The 25,536-nt window shown below is 43.8% G+C and overlaps 1 protein-coding gene across 2 annotated transcripts in view; it reads right to left on the bottom strand.

Annotated features, from left to right (window-relative positions):
• Positions 1 to 25,536, bottom strand: part of LOC139385038 (synaptotagmin-7-like) — a 109,081-nt gene that overhangs the window by 24,339 nt on the left and 59,206 nt on the right. Inside the window, exons 3-4 of one of the 2 annotated variants that reach the window (XM_071130077.1) lie at positions 14,180 to 14,265; positions 11,149 to 11,283 (exon numbers count right to left, since the gene is read on the bottom strand). In XM_071130077.1, coding sequence (XP_070986178.1) covers positions 11,149 to 11,283; positions 14,180 to 14,265 — 221 coding nt within the window. Of the gene's footprint in view, positions 1 to 1,070; positions 1,692 to 11,148; positions 11,284 to 14,179; positions 14,266 to 25,536 lie in introns of those variants that run through there. The other variant, XM_071130076.1, reaches the window with a different exon arrangement.

Genomic DNA, 25,536 nt, shown 5'->3' with positions numbered 1-25,536 from the left:
GTTCACACACAGGAGAAGAAGGAATCACTGTGTTTTGTTTCTCTAACAAATAGCCAATCATTTCAACACCAGATTCATTGGAAAATAGGTGACACCGTCAAATGTGTCAGGAGTTTCTGGCCTCCAGATCGCTCCTCCACCTACAGTAGATCTACTCTCTCCAATATGCTGTGAGGGGTCTGTGAAGTACTGAAATACTGCTGACTGCAGGGTAATAAAAAAAACTGGCATTTAACCGTATTTTTGATGGTACATTTGATGGTACATTTAGTTTATCATAGCATAAATATTGTAAAAAATTTGAGCTAAATTGAATTAGGAAGTGGTAGTTTTCCATCTCTCTCTCTCTCTCTCTCTCTCAGTGACAGTCCATTGTGGGAGTAATGACGCTGTAGACAGGAGATCAATTCATTTGGAGTTTCTACATGCTGCTGCTTAACCCCTACACCCATGTTGGTGCACACAGGCTATAAATGTGATTCACACTGTAAGCTCACATGCACACACACACACACACACACACACACACACACACACACACACACACACACACACACACACACACACACACACACACACACACACACACACACACACACACACACACACACACACACACACACACACACACACACACACACAGTAAAGACTTCAGAGTACGGTATGCAGCTGCAGCATACTTATTAGCACAAATAGTTTGTCCCCCACCCTCGGGTAGACAAGTGTGACCTACGTGAAGATAATACATGTGACTTTAAGTAAACTTAAAAACAGACACTAAAGGGCATACAGACAGAGTTACCAAGAACAATGCATAAATTACACAGCATATTAAAGTAATGCCAAAAAACAGCTACAGTACATGGCTTAGGCTTGGCATTTTGGGAGTGAATCTTACAGTATATGAAACTCTGTAGGACAATTACCCGAGGAGAAGGGGGAGAATTGATATAATAAGGACAACACAGTGAGGTTGAGAAAGCCCAAAGAGACAGACAGAGGACAGTGCAAACAGGTTCAGAATAGAACCAATAGCAGAATCTCGAACATTCCCAGATCAGCAGACTCACAGGAAAGATTTGACATCCAGTCCTCTGTTGCGGATCTGCCCCATCATGTGGTCCCAGCTGCCTGGGTTGGACCTGGATCGTCCTCCTCCTGCTCCTCTGTACCGGGAAGCACCTGTCCCCGCCGGACTCCCCCGCACCCCCCGCGGGCCTCCCCGGTGCCCCCCGCCCCCGAGCCCTGTGTGCAGCTGGCCCAGGCTCTGGGAAGTGGCTGGGGGGTCATTGGGGCCCGGAGGGGGCTGGTGGGTGAGAGGCTGCTGGAGACTCTGCTGTCGCACCAGGGGACGAGGACGGGCTGCTGCTGAGGATGGAATGTGCTCCAGAGTAGAGGCGGCCGAGAGGGAGGGGTCCCCAAAACTGACCAGACAGAGCAGCAAGGGAAGAGAGGGTAACACGGGTTTGCAGGGGATGCACGTGAGAGAAGAGGGAAGGAGAGGGATAGATGAGAAGGATAGTGGTAACCAGAGAGATAGACAGAAGAGATCCATAATTGGAAAACAGGAGATACAGAGGGAGAGTGATGGCGTGAGTACAATACAAGTACGAGAGGGAACAAAAATGAGGACGGGCCCAGAGAGTTCAATATAGAGAAAGGAGGGTATGGAGAGATGAAAAACAGGAAATAGAGCATTGTCAGGTTAAATCAGTTCAGCAGCAGTTATACAGTTGTAGAAGATGCTTGTATAGATGCTTGTATGTGAGTGTCTGACAGTCTGTGGGCAGGCTTGTGTTTTTGACAGTGCTCAGCCCCACAACAAACAGGAGCTAACAGCCTTTATCTCTATTTTACTCCATCCACTGCTCTTACCCTTTTCATGTCACTTTTCTCCCTGATTTACCTTGACCTCTTCCTCCTCCTTTGTATCTATTTTTTGTCATCCCATTAATCTGTCCTCCTCTAACCCATGATGACTTTACACTAGCCTCCTAGCTAACTCTCACACTATGCTGCTTCTCTTAGGTCAACTGGTCTTTGTCAGCTCTATTCATCTTGCCTGCCTTACCCATCAGTTCAACCCATTAATTTGACCAAACAACCCTCTCCCCTCCCTCAAACCTCTCTGTCGTTCTAATTATCCGTCAGCTTTTACACTAGTTTAATAGTGTTTCCCTACTCTCCCCCTTCCATTTCTGCCCTTCATGAGTACTGTAAGCTCTGACCAAACAACCCTCTCCCCTCCCTCAAACCCCTCTGTCTTTCTAATCATCCGTCTGCTTTTACACTAGTTTAATAGTGTTTCCCTACTCTCCCCCTTCCATTTCTGCCCTTCATGAGTACCGTAAGCTCTGGCTAAACATCCTCTGTCTTAGGCTAGTGCAGCGCTGGAGGATTTACAGTCTTTGGCTGTGTTGACTGTGCTCTTCAGTGGGCCCTGGGCTAGCTCCACAGCGCTGTAGTAATTATACTGGAGAGCACCAGAGGCAGGGCCCCGAGAGGAGGGACATTGTGGACCAGATTAATACCAGTCATACTTCATACTCCCCACATGGCCTTTCAGATAGCTCACATACAGCTCAGGACAATGTGTTGACTGAAGATGAGCTGTGGTTATTGAGAATGAGTGTTACAGTCATTATATGAATGGTCAGTGGGTATGGAAGTGTCTTGGGATGGGCTTATGGTATGTGCTAATAGCAGTTACAGCACATTTGATGAGTGTTGCGTTAAACATTCCAGAAAATCTACAAGTGCCATCAGATTTGCTCGGATTGTACAGTTGAAGTTGGAAGTTTACATACACTTAGGTTGTAGTCATTAAAACTCGTTTTTCAACCACTCCACAAATGTAGTTTTAGCAAGTCGGTTAGGACATCTACTTTGTGCATGACACAAGTCATTTTTCCAACAATTGTTTGCAGACAGATATTTTCACTTATAATTCACTGTATCACAATCCCAGTGGGTCAGAAGTTTACATGACTGTGCCTTTAAACAGCTTGGAAAATTCCAGAAAATTATGTCATGGCTTTAGAAGTTTCTGATAGGCTAATTGACATCATTTGAGTCAATAGGAGGTGTACCTGTGGATGTATTTCAAGGCCCACCTTCAAACTCAGTGCCTCTTTGCTTGACATCATGGGAAAATCAAAAGAAATCAGCCAAGACCTCAGAACATTTTTGTAGACCTCCACAAGTCTGGTTCATCACTGGGAGCAATTTTTAAACGTCTGAAGGTACCACGTTCATCTGTACAAACAATAGTACACAAGTATAAATATCATGGGACCACGCAGCCGCCTTACCGCTCAGGAAGGAGACGCGTTCTGTCTCCTAGAGATGAATATACTTTGGTGTGAAAAGTGCAAATCAATCCCAGAACAACAGCAAAGGACCTTGTGAATCCAATTAAAAATTGGATGTAATAATTGTATCACTAGTCACTTTGAACAATGCCACTTTATATAATGTTTACATACCCTACATTACTCATCTCATTTGTATATTACTGCATGGTCGGTACTAGAAGCACAACCATTTCGCTACACACGCATTAACATCTAGGCTATCCTGGGCGGCAGGGTAGCCTAGCGTTTAGAGCGTTGGACTAGCAAGTTCAAACCCCCGAGCTGACAAGGTACAAATCTGTCTTTCTGCCCTTGAAAAGGCAGTTAACCCACTGTTCCTGGGCCGTCATTGAAAATAAGAATTTGTTCTTAACTGACTTGCCTGGTTAAATAAAGGTCAAATAAAACATCTGCTAAACATGTGTATGTGACAAATAAAATTTGATTTGAAGATGCTGGAGGAAACAGGTACAAAAGTATCTATAGCCACAGTAAAACGAGTCCTATATCGACATAACCTGAAATGCCGCTCAGCAAGGAAGAAGCCACTGCTCAAAAAATGGCATAAAAAAAGCCAGATCGTACTTATTGGAGAAATGTAAGCTGAAGAACACCATCCCAACCGTGAAGCACGGGGGGGCAGCATCATGTTGTTGGGGTGCTTTGCTGCAGGAGGGACTGGTGCACTTCACAAAATAGGTGGCATCATAAGGAAGAAAATGATGTGGATATATTGAAGCAACATCTCAAGACATCAGTCAGGAAGTTAAAGCTTGGTCGCAAATGGGTCTTCCAAATGGACAATGTGTCAGAGTTTACTAGGAGTGGTGGGTTGGAGTCAGGCGCAGAGGGTTCGGTAAATCGTAATTTATTATCCGGCACAAAACGGTCACGCCAAAATACAGGGCGCATAAAACAGACCAGCCCAAACACAGGAGAAAACAAACACGAAAATCACATCCACAACCAACAGAGTAACAATCCCGCACAAACCTAGGCGGACCTAACAGGCTTAAATAGACATAAATCAAGAAACGAAACAGGGAACTGGTGCAACCAATAAGACAAAACAAAATGAAAAGGAAAAAGGGATCGGTGGTAGACCGGCGACGACGACCGCAGAGTACCGCCCGAACAGGCAGGGGAGCCACCTTCAGTGGGAGTCGTGACACAATGACCCCAAGCATCCTTCCAAAGTTGTGGCAAAATGGCTTAAGGACAACAAAGTCAAGGTATTTGAGTGGCCATTACAAAGCCTTGACGTCAATCCTATAGAAAATTTGTGGGCAGAACTGAAAAAGCATGTGCGAACAAGGAGGCCTACAAACCTGACTCTGTTACACCAGCTCTGTCAGGAGGAATGGGACAAAATTCACCCAACTTATTGTGGGAAGCTTGTGGAAGGCTACCTGAAACGTTTGACCCAAGTTAAACAATTTAAAGGCAACGCTACCAAATACTAATTGAGTGTATGTAAACTTTTGACCCACTGGCAATGTGATGAAAGAAATAAAAGCTGAAATAAATCATTCTCTCTACTATTATTCTGACATTTCACATTCTTAAAATAAAGTGGTGTTCCTAACTGGCCTAAAACAGGGAATTTTTACTAGGATTAAATGTCAGGAATTGTAAAAAACAGAGTTTAAATGTATTTGGCTAAGGTGTATGTAAACTTCTGACTTCAACTGTATATAATATAAGACATTAGGTTGGTTTAATTGAAGTTCATCAGTATCATGCTTTCCCACTCTCTCTGTTCACCTGTATCACCACTGCCTAAATCCTTCCTCTCACTCATCTCATCCAAAGTATTATCATTGTACCTTTTATATGGCATAAAGAATCTAAAGAATGAGGAAGGGAAGAAATAATATGGATGGATTAATTAGGTATGAAAGATAGGGATAAGCTTCCAAGCTATCAGCGACAAGAGAAAAATATAACAATATAAAGAATAAATGTGATTCAGAGATAGAAATGTATCTATGAAAGCAGCAGGTCATAGATAGCAACATCATATAAAAGTCTTTCAATAAAATAATTCCACTCTGCACCTCCAACAATGATGCATTCAGTGCCAAGCTGCAGTATGCGCCACATCAGCTGCAGTATGCGCCACATCAGCTGCAGTATGCGCCACATCAGCTGCAGTATGCGCCACATGAGCTGCAGTATGCTCCACATCAGCTGCAGTATGCTCCACATCAGCTGCAGTATGTGTCACATCAGCTGCAGTATGCGCCACATCAGCTGCAGTATGCTCCACATCAGCTGCAGTATGCTCCACATCAGCGGCAGTATGCGCCACATCAGCTGCAGTATGCGCCACATCAGCTGCAGTATGCGCCACATCAGCTGCAGTATGCGCCACACCAGCTGCAGTATGCGCCACATCAGCTGCAGTATGCGCCACATCAGCTGCAGTATGCGCCACATGAGCTGCAGTATGCTCCACATCAGCTGCAGTATGCTCCACATCAGCTGCAGTATGTGTCACATCAGCTGCAGTATGCTCCACATCAGCTGCAGTATGCGCCACATCAGCTGCAGTATGCTCCACATCAGCGGCAGTATGCGCCACATCAGCTGCAGTATGCGCCACATCAGCTGCAGTATGCGCCACATCAGCTGCAGTATGCGCCACACCAGCTGCAGTATGCGCCACATCAGCTGCAGTATGCGCCACACCAGCTGCAGTATGCTCCACATCAGCTGCAGTATGCGCCACATCAGCTGCAATATGCGCCACATTAGCTGTAGTATGCTCCACATCAGCTGCAGTATGCGCCACATCAGCTGCAGTATGCGCCACACCAGCTGCAGTATGCTCCACATCAGCTGCAGTATGCTCCACATCAGCTGCAGTATGCTCCACATCAGCTGCAGTATGCGCCACATCAGCTGCAGTATGCGCCACACCAGCTGCAGTATGCTCCACATCAGCTGCAGTATGCGCCACACCAGCTGCAGTATGCTCCACATCAGCTGCAGTATGCTCCACATCAGCTGCAGTATGCTCCACATCAGCTGCAGTATGCGCCACATCAGCTGCAGTATGCGCCACACCAGCTGCAGTATGCTCCACATCAGCCGCAGTATGCGCCACATCAGCTGCAGTATGCTCCACATCAGCTGCAGTATGCGCTACACTTTACAGTCCAACAATTATTTTTGTCATAACTGACCGAATGATTCATCAATAAATCTGGATGGAATACGTGGCATAGGGCCAGCCAGACATCTGGGAGTCCATTTCAAGCAGAAATACATTTCTCCTGTGTCATAAAATTGGCTTCGGCTTTTTACAGCTCCTATCCAGATACCGTAGCAAGCTCAACACCTAATTCTTTCACTGTACATTTCTCTACTATTTCAATATCTCTTTTGTCCAAGGTTGAATACGTTCAACTGCAAATAGATATTTAATTTGTCTATCTGCGTGTATAGTAAATTACTTACCTACCCTGTCATTCAAATTGCCAGGCAGGCTATAAGCCCTTCTATCTGCTGCCTGTATCCTCCCCCTGCTGACTTGAGGGCTTCTTCGATATCTCCTACCCAGAAAGTCAATTAAACTGACTAAAAACCTTGTGATTTGTAATTAAAGAGCCTTGAGGAGGGGCAGAGGTAGAGAGAGGGGAGAGTGAGACATATCTTACAGCAGAAACATAGACACACATGGCTACCTTAAATTAGAAACCAATTACAGACCAAAAATGGGGAAAAAGTTTGATTTGATTAGGAGGAGGGGGGAGGTAAAAAGTAGAGGAGTGAAGAAGGCAGGTAAAGAGGGAATTAGATTTGATTAGGAGGAGGGGGTAGGTAAAAGGTAGAGGAGTGAAGAAGGCAGGTAAAGAGGGAATTAGATTTGATTAGGAGGAGGGGGGAGGTAAAAAGTAGAGGAGTGAAGAAGGCAGGTAAAGAGGGAATTAGATTTTGACTGAGATTGAGATTTTGAAGTGTTAAAATGGTTATACACTCTTAGAAAAAAGGGTTATTTGGTTTTCCCCATTGGGTTCTACTTCCTTCAGTGAGGAAGAACCCAATTAGTTCCAAGTAGAAACCTTTTTGGTTCCAGGTAGAGCGATTTAGTTCCATGTAGAACACTCTACGGAAAAGGTTCTACTGTATATGGAACCCAAAAGGGTTCTACCTGGAACCAAAATGGTTCTTCAAAGGGCTTGCATTATGGGGTCAGCCAAAGAACCGTTTTAGGTTCTAGATAGCACCTTTTTTCTAAGAGTGTACATGAGGGGGGTTTCAGGCGTCTTAAGAACGGCCCTGCTATAAGATTCCAATCAAAAAGTAGATATTTTGCGGTCCAATACAGTGATGAAGCAGTGGCAGACGTTGTGTAACTTTTGGTATTTGTTTGTGAGAGAGGATGTTCTCTTTAGTCAACAGAGCCTTACAATGACAACATGTTCCCATGCATCAGAAAATGTCAGTACAAGCACTCACATTTTCGGCTCATTATTTAATTCAATAGTTTCTTCCCTCTTTCCATCCATTTTCCTTTCATAAATCTCTGCATTTCCGAATGCAGCATATATCACATATAAGCCTTGCTGCTTCTGACTGCAGTCCCCCAAACCATCCATTCCATGCCTCTGCGCTGCTCAGCAATAACCCCCATGCGTGACCTCATGCCCAGCCAACCCGTGTCACTCATGTCACTCACTTTCTGGGCCTCAGGCCTCCGGAGTGCATGTGGCTCTGGACCGTCTGCCAGCGCCCAGCCTTGCTGCCAGGGCCCAGCCCCGTCACTATGCTTCTCACGCTGTCACTGCGACTGGGACCTGCCCCGCTCCCACACCCAGCCCCGCCCCCATCCCCCTTCTCCACCCCACTGAGAGACAGGGGGCACCAGAAAGACAGACAGACACAGACATAAAGGAGAGAGAGACAGATGGAGGAGAGAGAGAGACAGAGAAAGAGAGAGAGGTGGATAGTAACAGTAGAATCAGTGAGGAAGAACAACCCGGAAAGTGAACAACACAGCAGAATAGCATTAGGAAGTGGTGTTACCAATCCAGCTACAGGTTTCCAATACAGGTTTCCAATACAGAGGAGTAGCAGCCAGCCAGCAAGTCAGTAGGCTGTGCTGCTGCTGGGTTAGCAGGAGGGAGATGGGCTGAGATTCACTGTGTATATCTGTCTGCCTGCCTGCCTGCCTGTTAGTCCGTCCGTCCGTCTGTCTGTCTGAACCAGATGGGAAGAGTGAAAGAGTGGTGTGTGTTTGGGTGCAGTGGGACTGAGACAGACAGATGCTGGCTGTGTTTTGAGTACCTGTCAGTTAGACTGACTGGCCATTCTGCAGCTATACTTTATACTGCACATTAAATATACATGACCAAATTGATTATTCTATCAAGGACTTCATGGTGTTTGCAATAAAACTGAGGGGGTCATGATCATTGAATTATGTAGGCTATCTATGGCCTATTTACATTTTAAAAGAAACAGTTGATCTACTTTGTTATGTACAGTAGGAACTACAACGTTAAATGAAACAGATAGGCTTGATTGAAAGATTATTGTGTGTGTAATGACATTGTTGGAGTGAGTGGCTCGAAAGTCTCTAGTAAGACATTGTAGTGTATAGCAGTTAATCAGCACAGTGAATCTGTTGAGTACACACTTCATTCCTCTCCCGTGTAACCCAGAGCAGCACAAGCAGCCGTAACCTAGACAACGTCACAGAGACAACAGCAGACAGACCAGACACAGTTTCACTACAGTGTCACTACACTCAGTGGAGACACACAGACACAGTCAGAGAACACAGCTTCTGGCCGAGAGGGATAACACTTTAGACAGAGGATATGTACGTCCAGCCTGCTACAGTGAGCATGGGGTAGGGGTAGGGATGGAGTTGACCATTTAGGGAGATTTAAGGTAAGTTATATGTAGCTTATGCACAGGGCTTCCCATCCCTTGCTCAGGACCTCGTAACATGATGGTGAAAAGGGCAAACATTTGACTGGATCTCAAGAAGGGATCAATGGATCCTAGCAGGTTCACTGTATCACAGCCCACGAACTCTAAAGACAATACACCCATTGAGAATAAACCCCCTCTTTATCCTTTCTCTGGTAAGCTATAAAATTAAATTAAAAACGACTTTCTCCGTGCAGGAAAAACATCAATGACATTAGAACCTCTAGTGATTAATGTACTGTACTGTACAGCTATAGAGTAACTGGTGTGTCCAGAGGGCTCAGGTGGTCTGACTAAGGAGAGGCAGCCTTATAGCACCTGTTGGTGGAGGTGGTGGTGGCACAAAACCACAAGGCACAACGAGAGTGAGGAGAGGTGATTAGGGAACGACACAGGACTCCTATAGAATGTGACAAAAAAACAACAACAGCAAAAACTAGGAGCAAAAGCCCAAAACAACGGTCAACCCTCGATGACAGAGCTGAGGGGACGGTTTAAACCGAGGGCAATGGGTTTACGGTTAATACCATTAAGATTAGGGGATGGTTGGTTAGTTGGTTGGTTTCAGTGGAAAGGTGGGTATTGATTGGGCTGTGTGAGTGGGATCTATAAAGGGTTTCTGCTCAGATGGTCTGAGGGTTGTCCGTCTCCATGGTAGCACTCCATGGGCTGGAGGTGAAGGTTTAGAGGTTAAGGGTTAGTGAGGCTGGCAGGGCTGTAGGGAATAGGGGGCATTTCAAATGTTGGTTGGTTGGTTGGTATATAGGTAAATGTTGGTATATAGGTAAATGTTTCTTCATGTTAAGTTTCAGTATGTTAAGTTTCAGTATGTCTATATTGTGTGTATTTTAAAGATTTGTGTTACATATTAATGTGTCCAGGTGGGAAAGGCTAGTATAAAGAATAGTGTGTTAATAGTGTTTATAGTGGGGGACAGCTTCAAACATGATCTGCATCTATTAGTGTCTCCATCCAATTAAAATGTGATCGGTCTTGGTAACACCACTAGAGACAACCCCCTTCTTGATTAAATCTAAGGCTGCATCCCAAATGGCTCCCTATTCCCTATGTAGTGCATTACTTTTGACCAGAGGGAATAGGGTCAAATTTGCGACGCACCCGAGATGAAGATCAGAGGGCTGGAGGGAGACAAGGCTGACCTCACACCTGGCCATCCCTATACTGATGTCAGTCACCTCTAAGGAGAGGCAAGTAGAAACATCCTAGTAGCAGCCCTGTACAACTCAATCTAGTTCTGCATGGCCAACAATGCATACTAAATAGCTTTACCTTTCAGACCCTGTTGGCTGCAGGAAAAGGAATTACTAATGCCAATCAACGGAACTCTCCCAAGACAGAAGATACTTTATGTACGATGTGTGGATAACATCACTTAATAATGCCATTTGGCCCTCTTAGGCTATTACATTTGACCTTAGCAATGACCTTTACCGGGACATATGCATTAGGTTATGCCTTGGGTTCAGAGCTACTGTTTGGCAAATGAGCTACTTGTGTAGAATATAAAGCACATACTTTGTGCACCATGTAGCTCTTAGTCTATGTCCGGCAGAGAGAAATGCATGCAAGTGGACTAGGGTGGCATGTTCCTATGTAGACAATGTACTGTGTCTTTGGATGCATATTTTGTCTGCAATGTTTGTCTGATTCAGACTGAGGGTGTTGAGGGTCAGACTGAGTCAGACTGAGGGTGTTGAGGGTCAGACTGAGGGGGTTGTGGAGGGTTGGGGGTACGGAGGCACAGAACTCAATGTAAGAGGCTTGGCTCCCCCGCTTCATTACAGCCCTGCACAGAGAGAGGGGTCCCTTACCAGCCGCGACCGAGACTCACTTGGGCGTGAGGCGAGGGTCTCCATACGGGGCATAGGGGGACATGTTTAAGAGGAACTCCTTGGGCGGATAGGAGCTCCATCTCTGCTGCACGTTGCTGCTGTCATTGTTATTCCAAAAGTCCCTGTCTAGATCACTGCGGCCAGAGAGAGAGACAGGTAAGAGCAGTACAGCCAATCACAGTGGAGTAGGAGGGAGGAGTTTCAGGGATAGTAAGAAAGATAGGTCAGAGCAGCAGAGCCAATCAAAGTGAAGGATGTTTCTTGGAGAGAGACAGGATAGGGAAACAACCTTAGTTTAATAGATTAATGAGATAAATGTCAATCCAGGCAATAGAGATACACCTCTAATATTTGTAGAAAATAAATGGAAAATACATCAGGGGTAGGGGGGCCTGTACAGGGCCGGACTACCACATTAGGGGTAGGGCCCTGGGGCACCGATCTCCGGGGGCCCCCATTTCTTAAATCAGCTAACTTACTATATTTCAACACATTTTTCCATGGTGCAGAGGGAAAACCTTTACCTTCTCCCACAGGATCACTGTACCCACCCACACCTCCCACCACAGGACAGTTGCACCGACCCACAGGTACCAGGAGCACCTTGAAGGCATAGAGAGCATTTCGGGGTTGGATGAATATTCATTTGGAATAGTAAGATAAGATCTGTGGACAAAATTAAAATGGATATTTTGATATTTAGGATTTCTAGAAGAGAGAATTACAGACCAGTTCATTTCAGTGATTGAAGGTCTCTTCTATTGTAGGTCGATTGGCAGGGGCTTCTAAAATGCTTTTAAGAAATGCAAGTATAGATCAGAAAACAGTCCCCTGGGTTTAGGCCAGTTCTCAAAAATGTTGCGGAGGGGGTGAGTTGGTAGTGTTTCGCCCCAGGGGACATCATATGCTCGCATGGCAGAGTGAAGTTGCAAATAAAAGAAGGATTTGCCCTGTAAATTAAAAGTGTAATTTCTGATAGCGGGTCTGCTAAGAATGGCTCGATGGTCGACGAGGGCCATGGGTAATACATCTATATCAAGAACTTGGTTGTACAGGTCCTTTGAAGTGAATATAAAGTCCACGAGAGAAAAATGTTACATTTCCATAGGAGGGATTCATAATTCGACATTAAATTGTCAACTGTCACCTCATTTGCCCATTTCTGCAGTGCCACAGAGGTCAGATGCTGGTCTCCCCCGTCTGCCCAGATCTGTCTAGCCTGTACTCCCAAACTGCATTAAAATCGCCACCAATAACTGGTCAGAAGTCAGCTAAATCTAGTGTCAGAGTACAGAATTGGTCATGAAATGAGTTATCGTAAGTGTTCGGTGCATACACCAACAGAATAGTACTACTTGTTTTATTAAACAGCTTAATAAAGGTCAGCTTAATAAATTGATTGTACTCTCCCTGAGGGATCCTCCACCTAAATCATTGTATTGGAAGTTGCGTCTGGCAACAATAAGTACTCTTGATGAAGCAATGACATGATAATATTTGTTGGAAAAACAAGATACATTTTTGCGGTGTGTTCAGATCCCGTGCAGTCGCAGTTTTTCAAGCTAATTTCCTGCTATTCTATATGTTTTGCCATGAGGCTGAGAGAAAATGTTGCAGTTTTGAAGCAAATTTCCTGCAATTCCACACATTTTGCTATCGTATGCTATCTGCCCCCCCAATTTAACAAAAACAAATTGGGTTGGGGGCCCCCTGGAGGTCGAGGGCCTAGGGGCACGTGCCCTGTGTGCCTGTTCGGTAATCTGGCCCTGGTACTGCATTTATAAAAGTAATTCCATTTTAATGTTCATAATATAGTTTCAGAGGAAAACATTTATGTCTTTGAAAAGAAAGTAGGAAAACAAGTGAATTAAGGAAGGTAAAAATGGTATCGGTCTAAAGGGGGTTTGGAAAATGCATATTGTCTATTCTGTGAGCTGATACAGCATCCAGACTCATGGACAAATGAATAGATTATACCTTCCTCTGTACAAGAGATTAGAACAGTGAAAGAGTAAAAAATGTATTCAACATCAATCACAGAGTAATATACAGTATGTTATAAGTCAAAGTGAAACAACAAAGCTTGGTTACACAGATAAAACATATCTTGGAAAAAGGGAGAGAGACAGAAAGAGAGAAGGGAGAAATGAAACAGGTAGGAGAGTGATTAAAGGGAGAATGGGAGAACAGATGGTATGGTGACAGAGGAGGAAGAGGACTGCTGGGTTAGCTGGAGACAGAGACCACCGTCCGTCAGGTCTTGGGCTGCGCAGCTGCAACCATGAAGCAGGAATGTTAACAACAAACAGTCATACAGTAGAATATATCATCAAGACATTGCTGCAGGTAACGTGGACATCAAATACTCATTTTTTTATTGGGATTGGGCTACAGTTATAAATGTACTATGATACGCATAATATTAGGTATAGTGCTCGTTTAAGTGATTCTGACTATTTTACTTTACAAGGCATTGAGATAAAGGGTACCTTAGTGCAATCCAAGTAGAACATTGGTTTTAGGTTTCAAGTTTAAATTTCAACTGAAACTCAGCCAAGGTAATAACCTTCAGGCTGTAAAATAAAGTAACACTGCAGTTGGACAGTAAACTAGTGGCTTATCAGGGGTGGGTTAAATGTGGAAGACACATTTCAGTAGAATACATTCAGTTGGACAACTGACTAGGTCTCCCCTTTCCTTTGTCAGGAAGACATTATTACCGTCCCGTTGAGTGTTCAGGGACACATCATGTAGTTCCTAATTTTACTGGACTTTAACATGCTCTTTATCTGAAGCCTGTCAAATGAAGTATGCTATAATTGCTATAATATAACCAATACAACCACAACTCCCTTTTCATTGCAAAATATGTTCCTTCACCCTCCATATCTCAGCGGGTTTCAGTGTTGTTGCCTTTTATTTGAGCACACCCAGGTATTTGCCTCTCATCCTCTTGACAGTCCCAGTTAGCTGTGCTGTAGTGAATCCCTCAAAGCTCAGCCAGTAACCCCCCCCCCCCACACCACCTACTTGATGGCTTTGTTTTCCCCTCGGCCACGAATCTGAACTGAATCTGGGGTGCTGGCTGCCTCCACCCCAGGCTTGTTCCTCTTCCCCTGGAGAGAGAGAGAGAGAGAGAGGGGGAGAGAGAGACAGAGAGAGAGAGAGAGAGAGACAGAGAGAGAGAGAGAGAGAGAGAGAGAGAGAGAGAGAGAGAGAGAGAGAGACAGAGATAGAGAGAGAGAGAGAGAGAGAGAGAGATAGAGGCAGAGAGAGAGAAAGAGAGAGGCAGAGAGAGATAGACAGAGAGAGAAAGAGACAGAGAGAGACAGAAAGACAGAGATTGAGACAGAGAGAGAGAGAGAGACAGAGAAGGAGATAAATCATTTCCTTCATGTCCATTGCCTTGTGTCTTTCTGTGAGCTGTCTTTGGTTGTTTACATCTGAAAACACTTTACCAGCGGAGCCTTCATTACAGAGCCTTTAGCATGCCATCAGGTGCCAAAAATATGCTAAATGATCCCAGGCAACACTTTGGATGCGAGCCAGCACATGTGCATGCTCCGCCCACCTGAGGATCTATTTCCTGTGTTTGAGGGGTGAAAAATCCACTTGTCACTTAAGTTTAGCTGGATTGATTGCTTTCATTTTACTCATGCGACTCTTTCATACTCTTGCTAGTGTCTGTCATTTTTTTCCCATTAATGTTACAACCGTGGAAATGTTTGTAATGACCTGTCAAACACACCACAGAAATGGGCTCAATGGAATACACAGCCGATCCATTGCATCTAAAAGAACGCTTGCTTAGTCGGGGATTTAACGCATCGTCTAGACACTTACATCACAAGAGAAGAAAGAGACCTCTATTTTGATGGGTGTTCATTTTTTGTGGAAGTGAAATGTTTACAAATCAAATAAAAGCAACTTCATAAAATGAACACTCTGATTAGAGTGATATTATGTCTGATGTCGCAAACAATGTAAAGTAAACGTCCTCTCCCTGTCAACTGAGTGTATTTTCAGCAAACTTAACATGTGTAAATATTTGTATGAACATAACAAGATTCAACAACTAAGACATAGACTGAACAAATTCCACAGACATGTGACTAACAGAAATGGAATAATGTGTCCCTGAACAATGGGGGGGGGGGGGGGGGGGGTCAAAATCAAAAGTAACAGTCAGTATCTGATGTGGCCACCAGCTGCAAAAAGTACTGCAGTGCATCTCCTCCTCATGGACTGGACCAGATTTGCAAGTTCTTGCTGTGAGATGTTACCCCACTCTTCCACCAATGCACCTGCAAGTTCCCGGACATTCCTGGGGGGAATGGCCCTAGCCCTCACCCTCCGATCGAACAGATCCTAGACGTGCTCTTGAGATCCGGGCTCTTTGCTGGCCATGGCAGAACACTGACATTCCTGTCTTGCAGGAAATCATGCACAGAACGAGCAGTATGGCTGTTGGCATTGTCATACCGTAGGGTCAAGTCAGGATGAGCCTGCAGGAAGGGTACCACATGAGGGAGGAGGATGTCTTCCCTGTAACGCACAGCGTTGAGATTGCCTACAATGACAACAATCTCAGTCTGATGATGCTGTGACACACCGCCCCAGGCCATGATGGACCCTCAATCTCCAAATCGATCCCGCTCCAGAGTACAGACCTCAGTGTAACGCTCATTCCTGCGACTATAAACCCGAATCTGACCATCACCCCTGGTGAAACAAAACCGAGACTCGTCAGTGAAGAGCACTTTTTGCCAGTCCTGTCTGGTCCAGCGACGGTGGGTTTGTGCCCATTGGCGATGTTGTTGCCGGTGATGTTTGGTGAGGACCTGCCTTACAACAGGCCTACAAGCCCTCAGTCCAGCCTCTCTCAGCCTATTGCGGACAGTTTGAGCACTGATGGAGGGATTGTGCATTCCTGGTGTAACTCGGTCAGTTGTTGTTGTCATCCTGTACCTGTCCCGCAGGTGTGATGTTCGGATGTACCGATCCTGTGCAGGCGTTGTTACACGTGGTCTGCCACTGCGAAGACGATCAGCTGTCCGTCCTGTCTCCCTGTAGTGCTGTCTTAGGCGTCTCACAGTACAGACATTGCAATTAATTGCGCTGGCCACATCTGCAGTCCTCATGCCTCCTTGCAGCATGCCAAAGGCACGTTCAAGCAGATGAGTAGGGACCCTGGGCATCTTTCTTTTGGTGTTTTTCAGAGTCAGTAGAAAGGCCTCTTTAGTGTCCTAAGTTTTCATGACTGTGACCTTAATTGCCTACCGTCCATAAGCTGTTAGTGACTTAACGACCGTTCCACAGATGCATGTTCATTAATTGTTTAGGGTTCATTGAACAAGCATGGGAAACAGTGTTTAAACCCTTTACAAAGAAGATCTGTGAAGTTATTTGGATTTTTACAAATTATCTTTGAAAGTTTGAGAGTCCTGAGGAGTTTATGTGTAGATACAGTTGAAGTCGGAAGTTTACATACACTTAGGCTCAATGGAGTCATTAAAAATAATTTTTCAACCACTCCACAAATTTCTTGTTAACAAACTATAGCTTTGGCAAGTCGGTTAGGACATCTACTTTGTGCATGACACAAGTAATTTTTCCAACAATTGTTTACAGACAGATTATTTAACTTATAATTCACTTTATCACAATTGAAGTGGGTCAGAAGTTTACATTCACTAAGTTGACTGTGCTTTTAAACAGCTTTGAAAATTCCAGAAAATTATGTCATGGCTTTAGAAGCTTCTGATAGGCTAATTTACATAATTTGAGTCAATTGGAGGTGTACCTGTGGATGTATATCAAGGCCTATCAAGTCTAGTTCATCCTTGGGAGCAATTTCCAAACACCTGAAGGTATGTTCATATGTACAAACAATAGTACGCAAGTATAAACACCTTGGGAACACGCAGTCGTCATACGCTCAGGAAAGAGACGCGTTCTGTTTCCTAGAGATGAACGTACTTTGGTGCGAAAAGTGCAAATCAATCCCAGGACAACAGCAAAGGACCTTGTGAAGATGCTGGAGGAAACAGGTACACAGTATCTATATCCACAGTAAAACAAATCCTATATCGACATAACCTAAAAGGCCGCTCAGCAAGGAAGAAGCCACTGCTCAAAAACCGCCATAAAAAAGCCAGACTAAGGTTTGCAACTGTACATGGGGACAAAGATCGTACATTTTGGAAAAATATCCTCTGATCTGATGAAACAAAAATATAACTGTTTGCCCATAATAACCATCGTTATGTTTGGAGGAAATAGGGGGAGGCTTGCAAGCCAAAGAACACCATCCTAACCGTGAAGCACGGGGGTGACAGCATCATGTTGTGGGGGTGCTTTGCTGCAGGAGGGACTGGTGCATTTCACAAAATGGATGGCATCATAAGGTGGGAAAATTATGTGGATACATTGAAGCAACATCTCAAGACATCAGTCAGGAAGTTAAAGCTTGGTCGCAAATGGGTCTTCCAAATGAACAATGACCCCAAGCATACTTCCAACATTGTAGTAAAATGGCTTAAGGACAACAAAGTCAAGGTATTGGAGTGGCCATCAGAAAGCCCTGACCTCAATCCCTTTGAAAATGTGTCTGCAGACCTGAAAAAGCGTGTGCGAGCAAGGAGGCCTACAAACCTGACTCAGTTACACCATCTCTGTCAGGAGGAATGGGACAGAATTCACTCAACTTATTGTGGGCAGCTTGTGGAAGGCTACCCAAAACCTTTGACCCAAGTTAAACAATTTAAAGGCAATGCTACCAAATACTAATTGAGTGTATGTAAACTTCTGACCTACTGGGAATGCGATGAAAGAAATCATTCTCTCTACTATTATTCTGACATTTTGAAATATCCAATAAATGTCGTTCCACTTCATGATTGTGTCCCACTTGTTGTTCTGCCTGGTGTGTTTAACTTGTCTAAAGTATGGTATCTTTAAAGCTATTTTTTTATTTGTATTTTTATTTGTATTTTTTTTCTAGTTGAGTATATTATTTATATTGCTTTGTCTTGTCTGTGTGTGTGTAAAACTTAATAAACAGAGTTAAAAAATAAATAAAAAATAAATAAAATAATAATAATAATATATAATTATTTAAAAAAAAAATATATAAATATAAAACTTGCAGCAGCTCTATCAAGGTTCTTATTGGCTATTTCTAGCCTTCGCTGAGACGATGAGCAAATAATTAGTTTTTAGATTTTACAGCACCTTACACAACATGTATCTGCTCATTTCCCTAATCACCCCATTCACTCTGTCCAATTTGAAATATAGTTGAGTGGTGGAGACCAGAGTCTATCAAACTTGGGCTGTCTCTTGCGGAGGTCATAAGTGAGCTTTTCAAAAGGGAGAAAGTCAACAATCTGGTCAATCCACATTTTAAATGTAGGAGGGGTATTAGAGGCTCACAATAGAAGAATACATTTCTTAGCAAAGTATGTAATAGTTATGAGCAAATTTTCTCTGTCAGGATCAAGAACAAAGTCCTGCTGGGCATTAGGAAGATAGATACACGGGGTCATATCAAACGGTACATCTAGTATTTTCTGTGCAGCAGTATGTATAGAATGTATGCCAGAATCTGGCAATCTCTCTACAGCTCCAAAATACATGCATACAGGTTCCACTTTCAGAGGTACATCTTTTACAGTTAGGAGAGATGTCAATTTTCATTCTATGGAGTCTCAAAGGAGTGTAATAAAATGTGTACAAAAATATGTAATTAGATTCTTTCCTTTTACATTAGTAGAGGAGCAGTATACCCTGTCGCAAACCTCCACCCATAACTCATCACTGATAGTCAGACCAAGGTCCTTTCCCCAGATTATTTTCAAAGGAGTAAAGGAGGAGCCTCCTTTCTCAGAAAGGAGTCTATAGATATAAGATATTTTGCCTTTAATGGATTGTGCTGTGACAAGAAGGGTTTCAACTTCATTCAACTGAGTTCTAAACCTCCTCTTGGAAGTAAATGAGGAAATTACATGTTTAATTTGAAGATATTTAAAAAATTTAAAATGGGATCTTGGCACATTGAAATCTCTGCAGAGCTCTTGAAAGGATTTCAGTGTAGTGGTTTTCTGATTAAATAGGTCTGAAAAGGTCCTGATTCCTAGAGTATGCCAAAGATTAAAGTTGGCATCCTTCAGGACTTTTGGCAAGTCTGGGTTGCCTACTATGGGCGAGTGTGAACATATTTGGGAGGAAATGCCCAGGTATTTCTTACAGTCCCTCCACGCTAGTAGGGTGCTGTAAATCACAAAGGTTTTGGCTATGTTGCCCACTTAACTAAAGTTATTGATGAATATATTTGAGCTTAGTGGCAATGAACCACAGGATTGGGCTTCTATCTGAATCCACGTTGACTCTTGTCTGTTTGTGATCCATGTTAGCATGTTGCGGATTTGGGCAGAGGGAGGGAAGGGTAAGACCACCCTTAGATTGAGGTTTCGATAGAGTGGAGAACTTGATCCTAGGTTTTTGATTGCCCCATATACATTTGGTGATGCTTTGGTTAGTTGTTTTGAAAAAGGAAACTGGGAGATAGCATGGGAGCATCTGAAATAAATAGTTCCGTCTAGGGAGGATGTTCATACGGATGACATTAATTCTTCCTACTAAGCTAATTGGGAGGGAGATCCAGGTTTGGAGATCGTTCTTGATTCGATCCAGGAGTGGAAGATAGTTTTCCTTGAAAAGGCTATTCAGATCTGTGTCTTCCATAGGAATGGACATAGTGTCTTCATAGAGCTGGTGAGTGTAAGATTGAGAGGGCAGACAGTGGATTTGTTCAAATTGATCCTATAACCTGAAAACTTGCCATACTGAGCAATTGTGTCTAAAATGGGCGGGATTTCTCTGGGTTGGATATGTAGAGCAAGACATCATCCGCGTAAAGCAAAATCTACAGCTGCGTTCACATAAAAGGAAAATAAATGGTATATATAAAATAATCATCTCTGAACACCCCAGCCGAGTTCCCAAACAACTCGACATATCCCGTTGGATCTATTACCCCCCCGCTCAGTCTCAATTCTGTGTTCCAGAAAAAATAAAATGGGAACAGTTAGCATCGCACAACGTCTCCCCCTCCCCACCTAAGAAATGCCTCATCCTCTCCTCTCCGCCCCGCATTGAGTGTGTGACAACGTAGACCCCGTCCAGACCACATTAAAAGAGTGAGAAAATAAAATCAATAGCCCAGCCTACATATACCTCCCCGAAGGGACATAAGGAACCACAAGTAATAATAGCAACGGAAAAAAGGGGGGAAAAAAAAAAAGTAGGCTGAAACATTAGTAGGCCGAGGTTAGGCTATAGAGCCTATCCCTCTCAGCTAAAGGAAAATAAATATAGATTAGATGGCTATAATAACATTTAGCGGGGCGGGTGGGTCTTTGGATATCGGCTATATGTTGTCTTACCTCCTTTAGTAATAACAGTAATCGTATTTATCATTGGTCAATTTCACATTGACCAGGATTGTCTTTCAAAAAACGTTTTGCCTCTTCGGTAGTTTTGAAGTGTCGCAGGGCTCCTTGGTGAAGAATCCTGAGCTGGTTTGGGTATTTGAATCCCCTAAAAATGCCTCGGTCAATGGAGTATTTCTTCACCTCGTGTAACTCTCGGCGCTATCGGCGTATTCCGGCTGACAGGTCCTGGTGTAAAGTGAGTTTGGCGTTTCCCACTGTAATGGTGTTGATTTTCGCCGCCTGTAGGACTCGTTCCTTGTCGGTGAATCTCAGGAAACTAATGGTGATTGGGCGCGGTGGTTGTCTGGCTGCTGGTGGGGGCCTCAGTGCTCTGTGAGCTCTGTTCTATGGGCCTGTCGGTGGACAGGTGGAGCCACTCGGGAAGTATGTCTTGCAGGTAGCGGATCAGTGGCATGTTTCCCTCTTATTTTTCGCCCAGATTTAACAGATATTTTTTTTCCTTCGCCCCCTGTTTTCCAGGTCCTATTTCTTCTCTTCCAGATGCTCTATTTTCTTTTTAGCATATGGTATTGTTTCCATGGCGTCTGTCAAAGTTTTCCATGGATAGGATTCGCCCCTCTGCCTCGTCCAGGCGCATCCATCTTGTTGTTGATGTCAGGCAAAGCATTTTCCAGGATTGTCACCTGCCCCATCACACTGAGCTGAGAGTTAATGGCATCTAATTTAATGTTGAGTTCTGTACATTGGGATCTCAACTCAGAAAGGACGTCTTCGACAGAGTGTGGGGTTGGCATTCGTTGGGCATCGGGGGGGAACGGGTCCTCTTGCTCCTGGCTAATGGTGCTAGATTTTTCTGAAGCTAGCTGCTTCTTGGAGGCTTTTTCTGTTGCTAATGCTCGAGTCCGGGTAAAAATGTTACCTGTAATGTCGCCTTTTGTAGCCACTATGACTTTTTGACTAAAGCTAAATGAGTTTGAACTTGGAGTGGAGGTAAGATTAGGAATTGGAAACTACTTGGGCGGAGCTCTTAGTTCATGCGTCCATCTCGTTCAAGGGTCACGTGATCCCCCCCATTTCACATTCTTAAAATAAGGTGGTGATCCTAACTGACCCAAAACAGGGAATCTTTACTAGGATTAAATGTCAGGAATTGTGAAAAACTGAGTTTAAATGTATTTGGCTACGGTGTATGTAAACTTCTAACTTCAACTGTATGTGTAATCTGGAGCCAAGCGTGTTGATTTTTAATCCAAGGGTATCCTGCTATTGACATACTTGTTGAATTATGGAACAGAACGTGACAGCAACAAGTAATTCATGAGCCATCTCTGCAGCACTCCACTAATCAGGCCTTTATGGTAGAGTGGCCAGACGGAAGCCACTCCTCAATAAAAGGCACGTGACAGGTCGCTTGGAGTTTGCCAAAAGGCACCTAAAGGACTCAGACCATAAGAAACAAGATTCTCTGTTCTTATGAAACCAAGATTGAACTCTTTGGCCTGAATGCCAAGCATCACGTCAGGAGGAAACCTGGCACAATCCCTACGGTGAAGCATGGTGGTGGCAGCATCATGCTGTGGGGATGGTTTTCAGCGGCAGGGACTGGGAGTCTAGTCAGGATCGAGGAAAATATGAATGGAGCAAAGTACAGAGAAAATCTGCTCCATAGCGCTCAGGACCTCAGACTGGGGCGAAGTTTCACCTTCCAACAGGACAACAACCCTAAACACACAGCCAAGACAACACAGGAGTGGCTTCGGGACAAGTCTCTGAATGTCCTTGAGTGGCCCAGCCAGAGCCCAGACTTGAACCTGATCGAACATCTCTGGAAAGACCTAAAAATTGCTGTGCAGCGACGCTCCCCATCCAACGTGACAGAGCTTGAAAGGATCTGCAGAGAAGAATGGGAGAAACTCCCCAAATACAGGTGTGCCAAGCTTGTAGCGTCATACCGAAGAAAACTCGAGGCAGTAATCGCTGCCAAAGACACTTCAACAAAGTACTAAGTAAAGGGTCTGAATACTTATGTAAATGTGATATTTTTTGCTTTGTCATTATGGGGTATTGTGTGTAGATTGATAAGGGAAAAAAACAATTTAATCAATTTTAGAATAAGGCTGAAACGTAACAAAATGTTGAAAAGGTCAAGGGGTCTGAATACTTTCTGAATGCACTGTATGAGTGCATAAAAAAGGAAATTGTATAATAAATTGAATACCTGAATTCCCACCAGAATCCCTGAACTCCATTCATTAGTTGTCTGTGCCAGTAATATGTTTTATGTGCTATAATTCAGTTAATATCTGATGGGACTTTCTTCAGTTAATATCTGATGGATTTTAAACATGACATTTTCTTTAGTATCTTCATCTATTGTCCAACTGTTGCATTTATTAGAATTGTTTTTAAACCCTTTTAACAATTTTGATGACCGTTGCTACATACAGCCAGCTCTCAGGATCTACATGTGAATCCAAACCCTCTCCACAGCAATAATCCATACATCTGTTAACCATACAGAATGAACGGATGGGAGCATCAAGCATCAGACACAGTGGGGATTAGACACGTCCACACACATACAACACTCCCAACACACATACAACACTACACACTCAGAAACAGTACACGCCCAAACATACATAAAACAGGGGTGTTAAAATAGATCCAGAATTCCCAACAGTCAGTGGAATTATAATGAAACATTTTGAGATTAATCTGAAGACTGCAACTATATGATAAACCTTGGAACTCAGGACTGCAGCTATATGATTGGCCTGGCCTTGCGTATCAAATTAATGCAGGGTTGATGACAATTTGTACACTGAAGGCAAACACTAAACACACACTGTCACAAAGTACAGCTACATAATCTTGTTTTTCATTTCAATGCTCATTACATTTTCAATTAATACAGAGAGTACTATGCCTTCAAATAGACTGTAAAACAGCTAAAGCTATTCCATTTGAAATGTGTAAGAGCACAGTGAGTGGACACATCAACCCTGCACTATGAGTGATGGGTAATAGGCCTTAAATACATAATATTATAATGACTTGTGTTTCAGATCCTATAATTGATATGGTTTGACTCAAACTGTTATAGTTTCATATCGAAAAAATACTCAAGCTGAGATTCTAAACTAACTTGATTCAATAGGTGTTACTCACCAAACCTAATATTTACAATGTGATCCTTGTAAAATCAAACAATGATGGATTTTCCTTTCATTTCAGTTCCTTTCCAAACATATACATCACATGTAGTAGGGGAAACCTTAACCCTGTAAAGAAAGGTTTTCAAAAGGCAGTTTGGAGCAGGAAAGGGTTTTACTATAGACTTACTGTCACATTCTCTGTCACAAATTACATGGCCTGTTTGTTATAAACACTTATCAATAGAGGGCAGATCTCTGGAAATGACCTAACCCCACTGCCCACCCATCCACCACACACAGTCATTCACTCACACAGTTGTTTTAGGGACTCAGAAAAAGGCTAGATTTCAAACAGTCAAGAATATGCTATCAAGTGCAGCTCATCTATCATTTAACACTATCATAAAATCTTCAGGAGGCTAGAGAGTAGGGGAAGGAGAGAGAAAACACTGAAGACAGGGAGTGGGACACAAGAGAGAGAGGGAGAGGGAAGAGAAGGGAAAGAATATGGAGAGAAAGGCAGAGGCAATGTATGATTGAGTGGGAGAGAGAGAGAGAGAGAGAGAGTGACAGAATGAGGGGAGTTGAAACAGAATAAAGTGAGATGGAGAGAGGAGAGACATCAGAGGATATGGGAGAGAGTGGGGGAGGATGGGGGAGAGAATAGAGGAGATGATGGGGAGAGGGAAGGGGGAAGGGGGAGATAATAGAGGAGAGGATGGGGAGAGGAGAGGATAAGGGAATGGAGAAGAGGGTGGGGGAGAAGAGGTGGACATCATGGATGTCTCCCCGCTAAGAACAGTGTAATGCTGCAGCCCTGTGAAGGATCTGTCCTCAGCCCTCAGTCCCGCTGTCGTTATATCTGTCACAGCACAACGCACATAATGGCTGCCAACACCACTCCTATCTCCCTTCTCCCTTCTCCTCCCCTCTTCCCATCCTCTATCCAACTCTTTCTTCCCCTCCTCATCTCCTCCATCCCCTCCTCCCTCCCCACTTCCTGCTTCCTCCCTCTCCTTCTCTCCTCCTTCCCCTTCTCTGCTCCCCCCTCCCCTCTATCCTCTCCTCCTTTCCTCCTCCTTCCTGCCATAATCGACCCATGAGACCTGTTTCTGACTTCTTCATCTTCCCTCACCCATATGCTGGGCTGATATACTGCACCTCTACACAGGGCTGCATCTATCAACTACCATGGGCTAAATATCACAGTATTTATCACAGTATGTATCTAATTGTGTCTATCTCTGTGTACTTCCTCATAAACACAATGGCCTCAGAGCCGCATAGCTACAGTATGTCACAATGGGACGCCGGACTATCGTGTCTCTCAGCATCTGTAGACTCTGAATTACGGTTACGAAACACTTGTAAAGAGGGAGACATATGGTATTTGCAAAGACAGACAAAGAATGTGAGGGTCAATAGAGAAATAGAAAGGGCGAGGACAAGAGAAATGGACAGTGAGGGTTGAGTAGTTTTACTGTGTGTGCGTCTGTGTATTTGACAGGGTATGATATGATTCATCTTTGAAGACCAGACTGAAAGTCCTCAATCTACACAGGGTGTGACAGACTGGTAAAATATCATAGATGTGCAGCAATACAAATGTGCGTAATACCAGTTACTAATATTACATATTATTTACATGCTTTAAGCATGCTTATTCAATCTCCATCTCACTTCAGAACTGTTCTCAGCTGAATTCAGTCCTCTGCATGTTTTACCCACCTATGTGCTGTCCTCACTCCACAAATGCTCCTAGACAGAGAGAGAG

Source organism: Oncorhynchus clarkii, chromosome 26, assembly GCF_045791955.1.
Source record: "Oncorhynchus clarkii lewisi isolate Uvic-CL-2024 chromosome 26, UVic_Ocla_1.0, whole genome shotgun sequence".
Lineage (NCBI taxonomy): Eukaryota > Metazoa > Chordata > Actinopteri > Salmoniformes > Salmonidae > Oncorhynchus > Oncorhynchus clarkii.
Note: the sequence above shows the minus strand (reverse complement) of the source record. Positions and strands in the feature narration are given on the sequence as shown.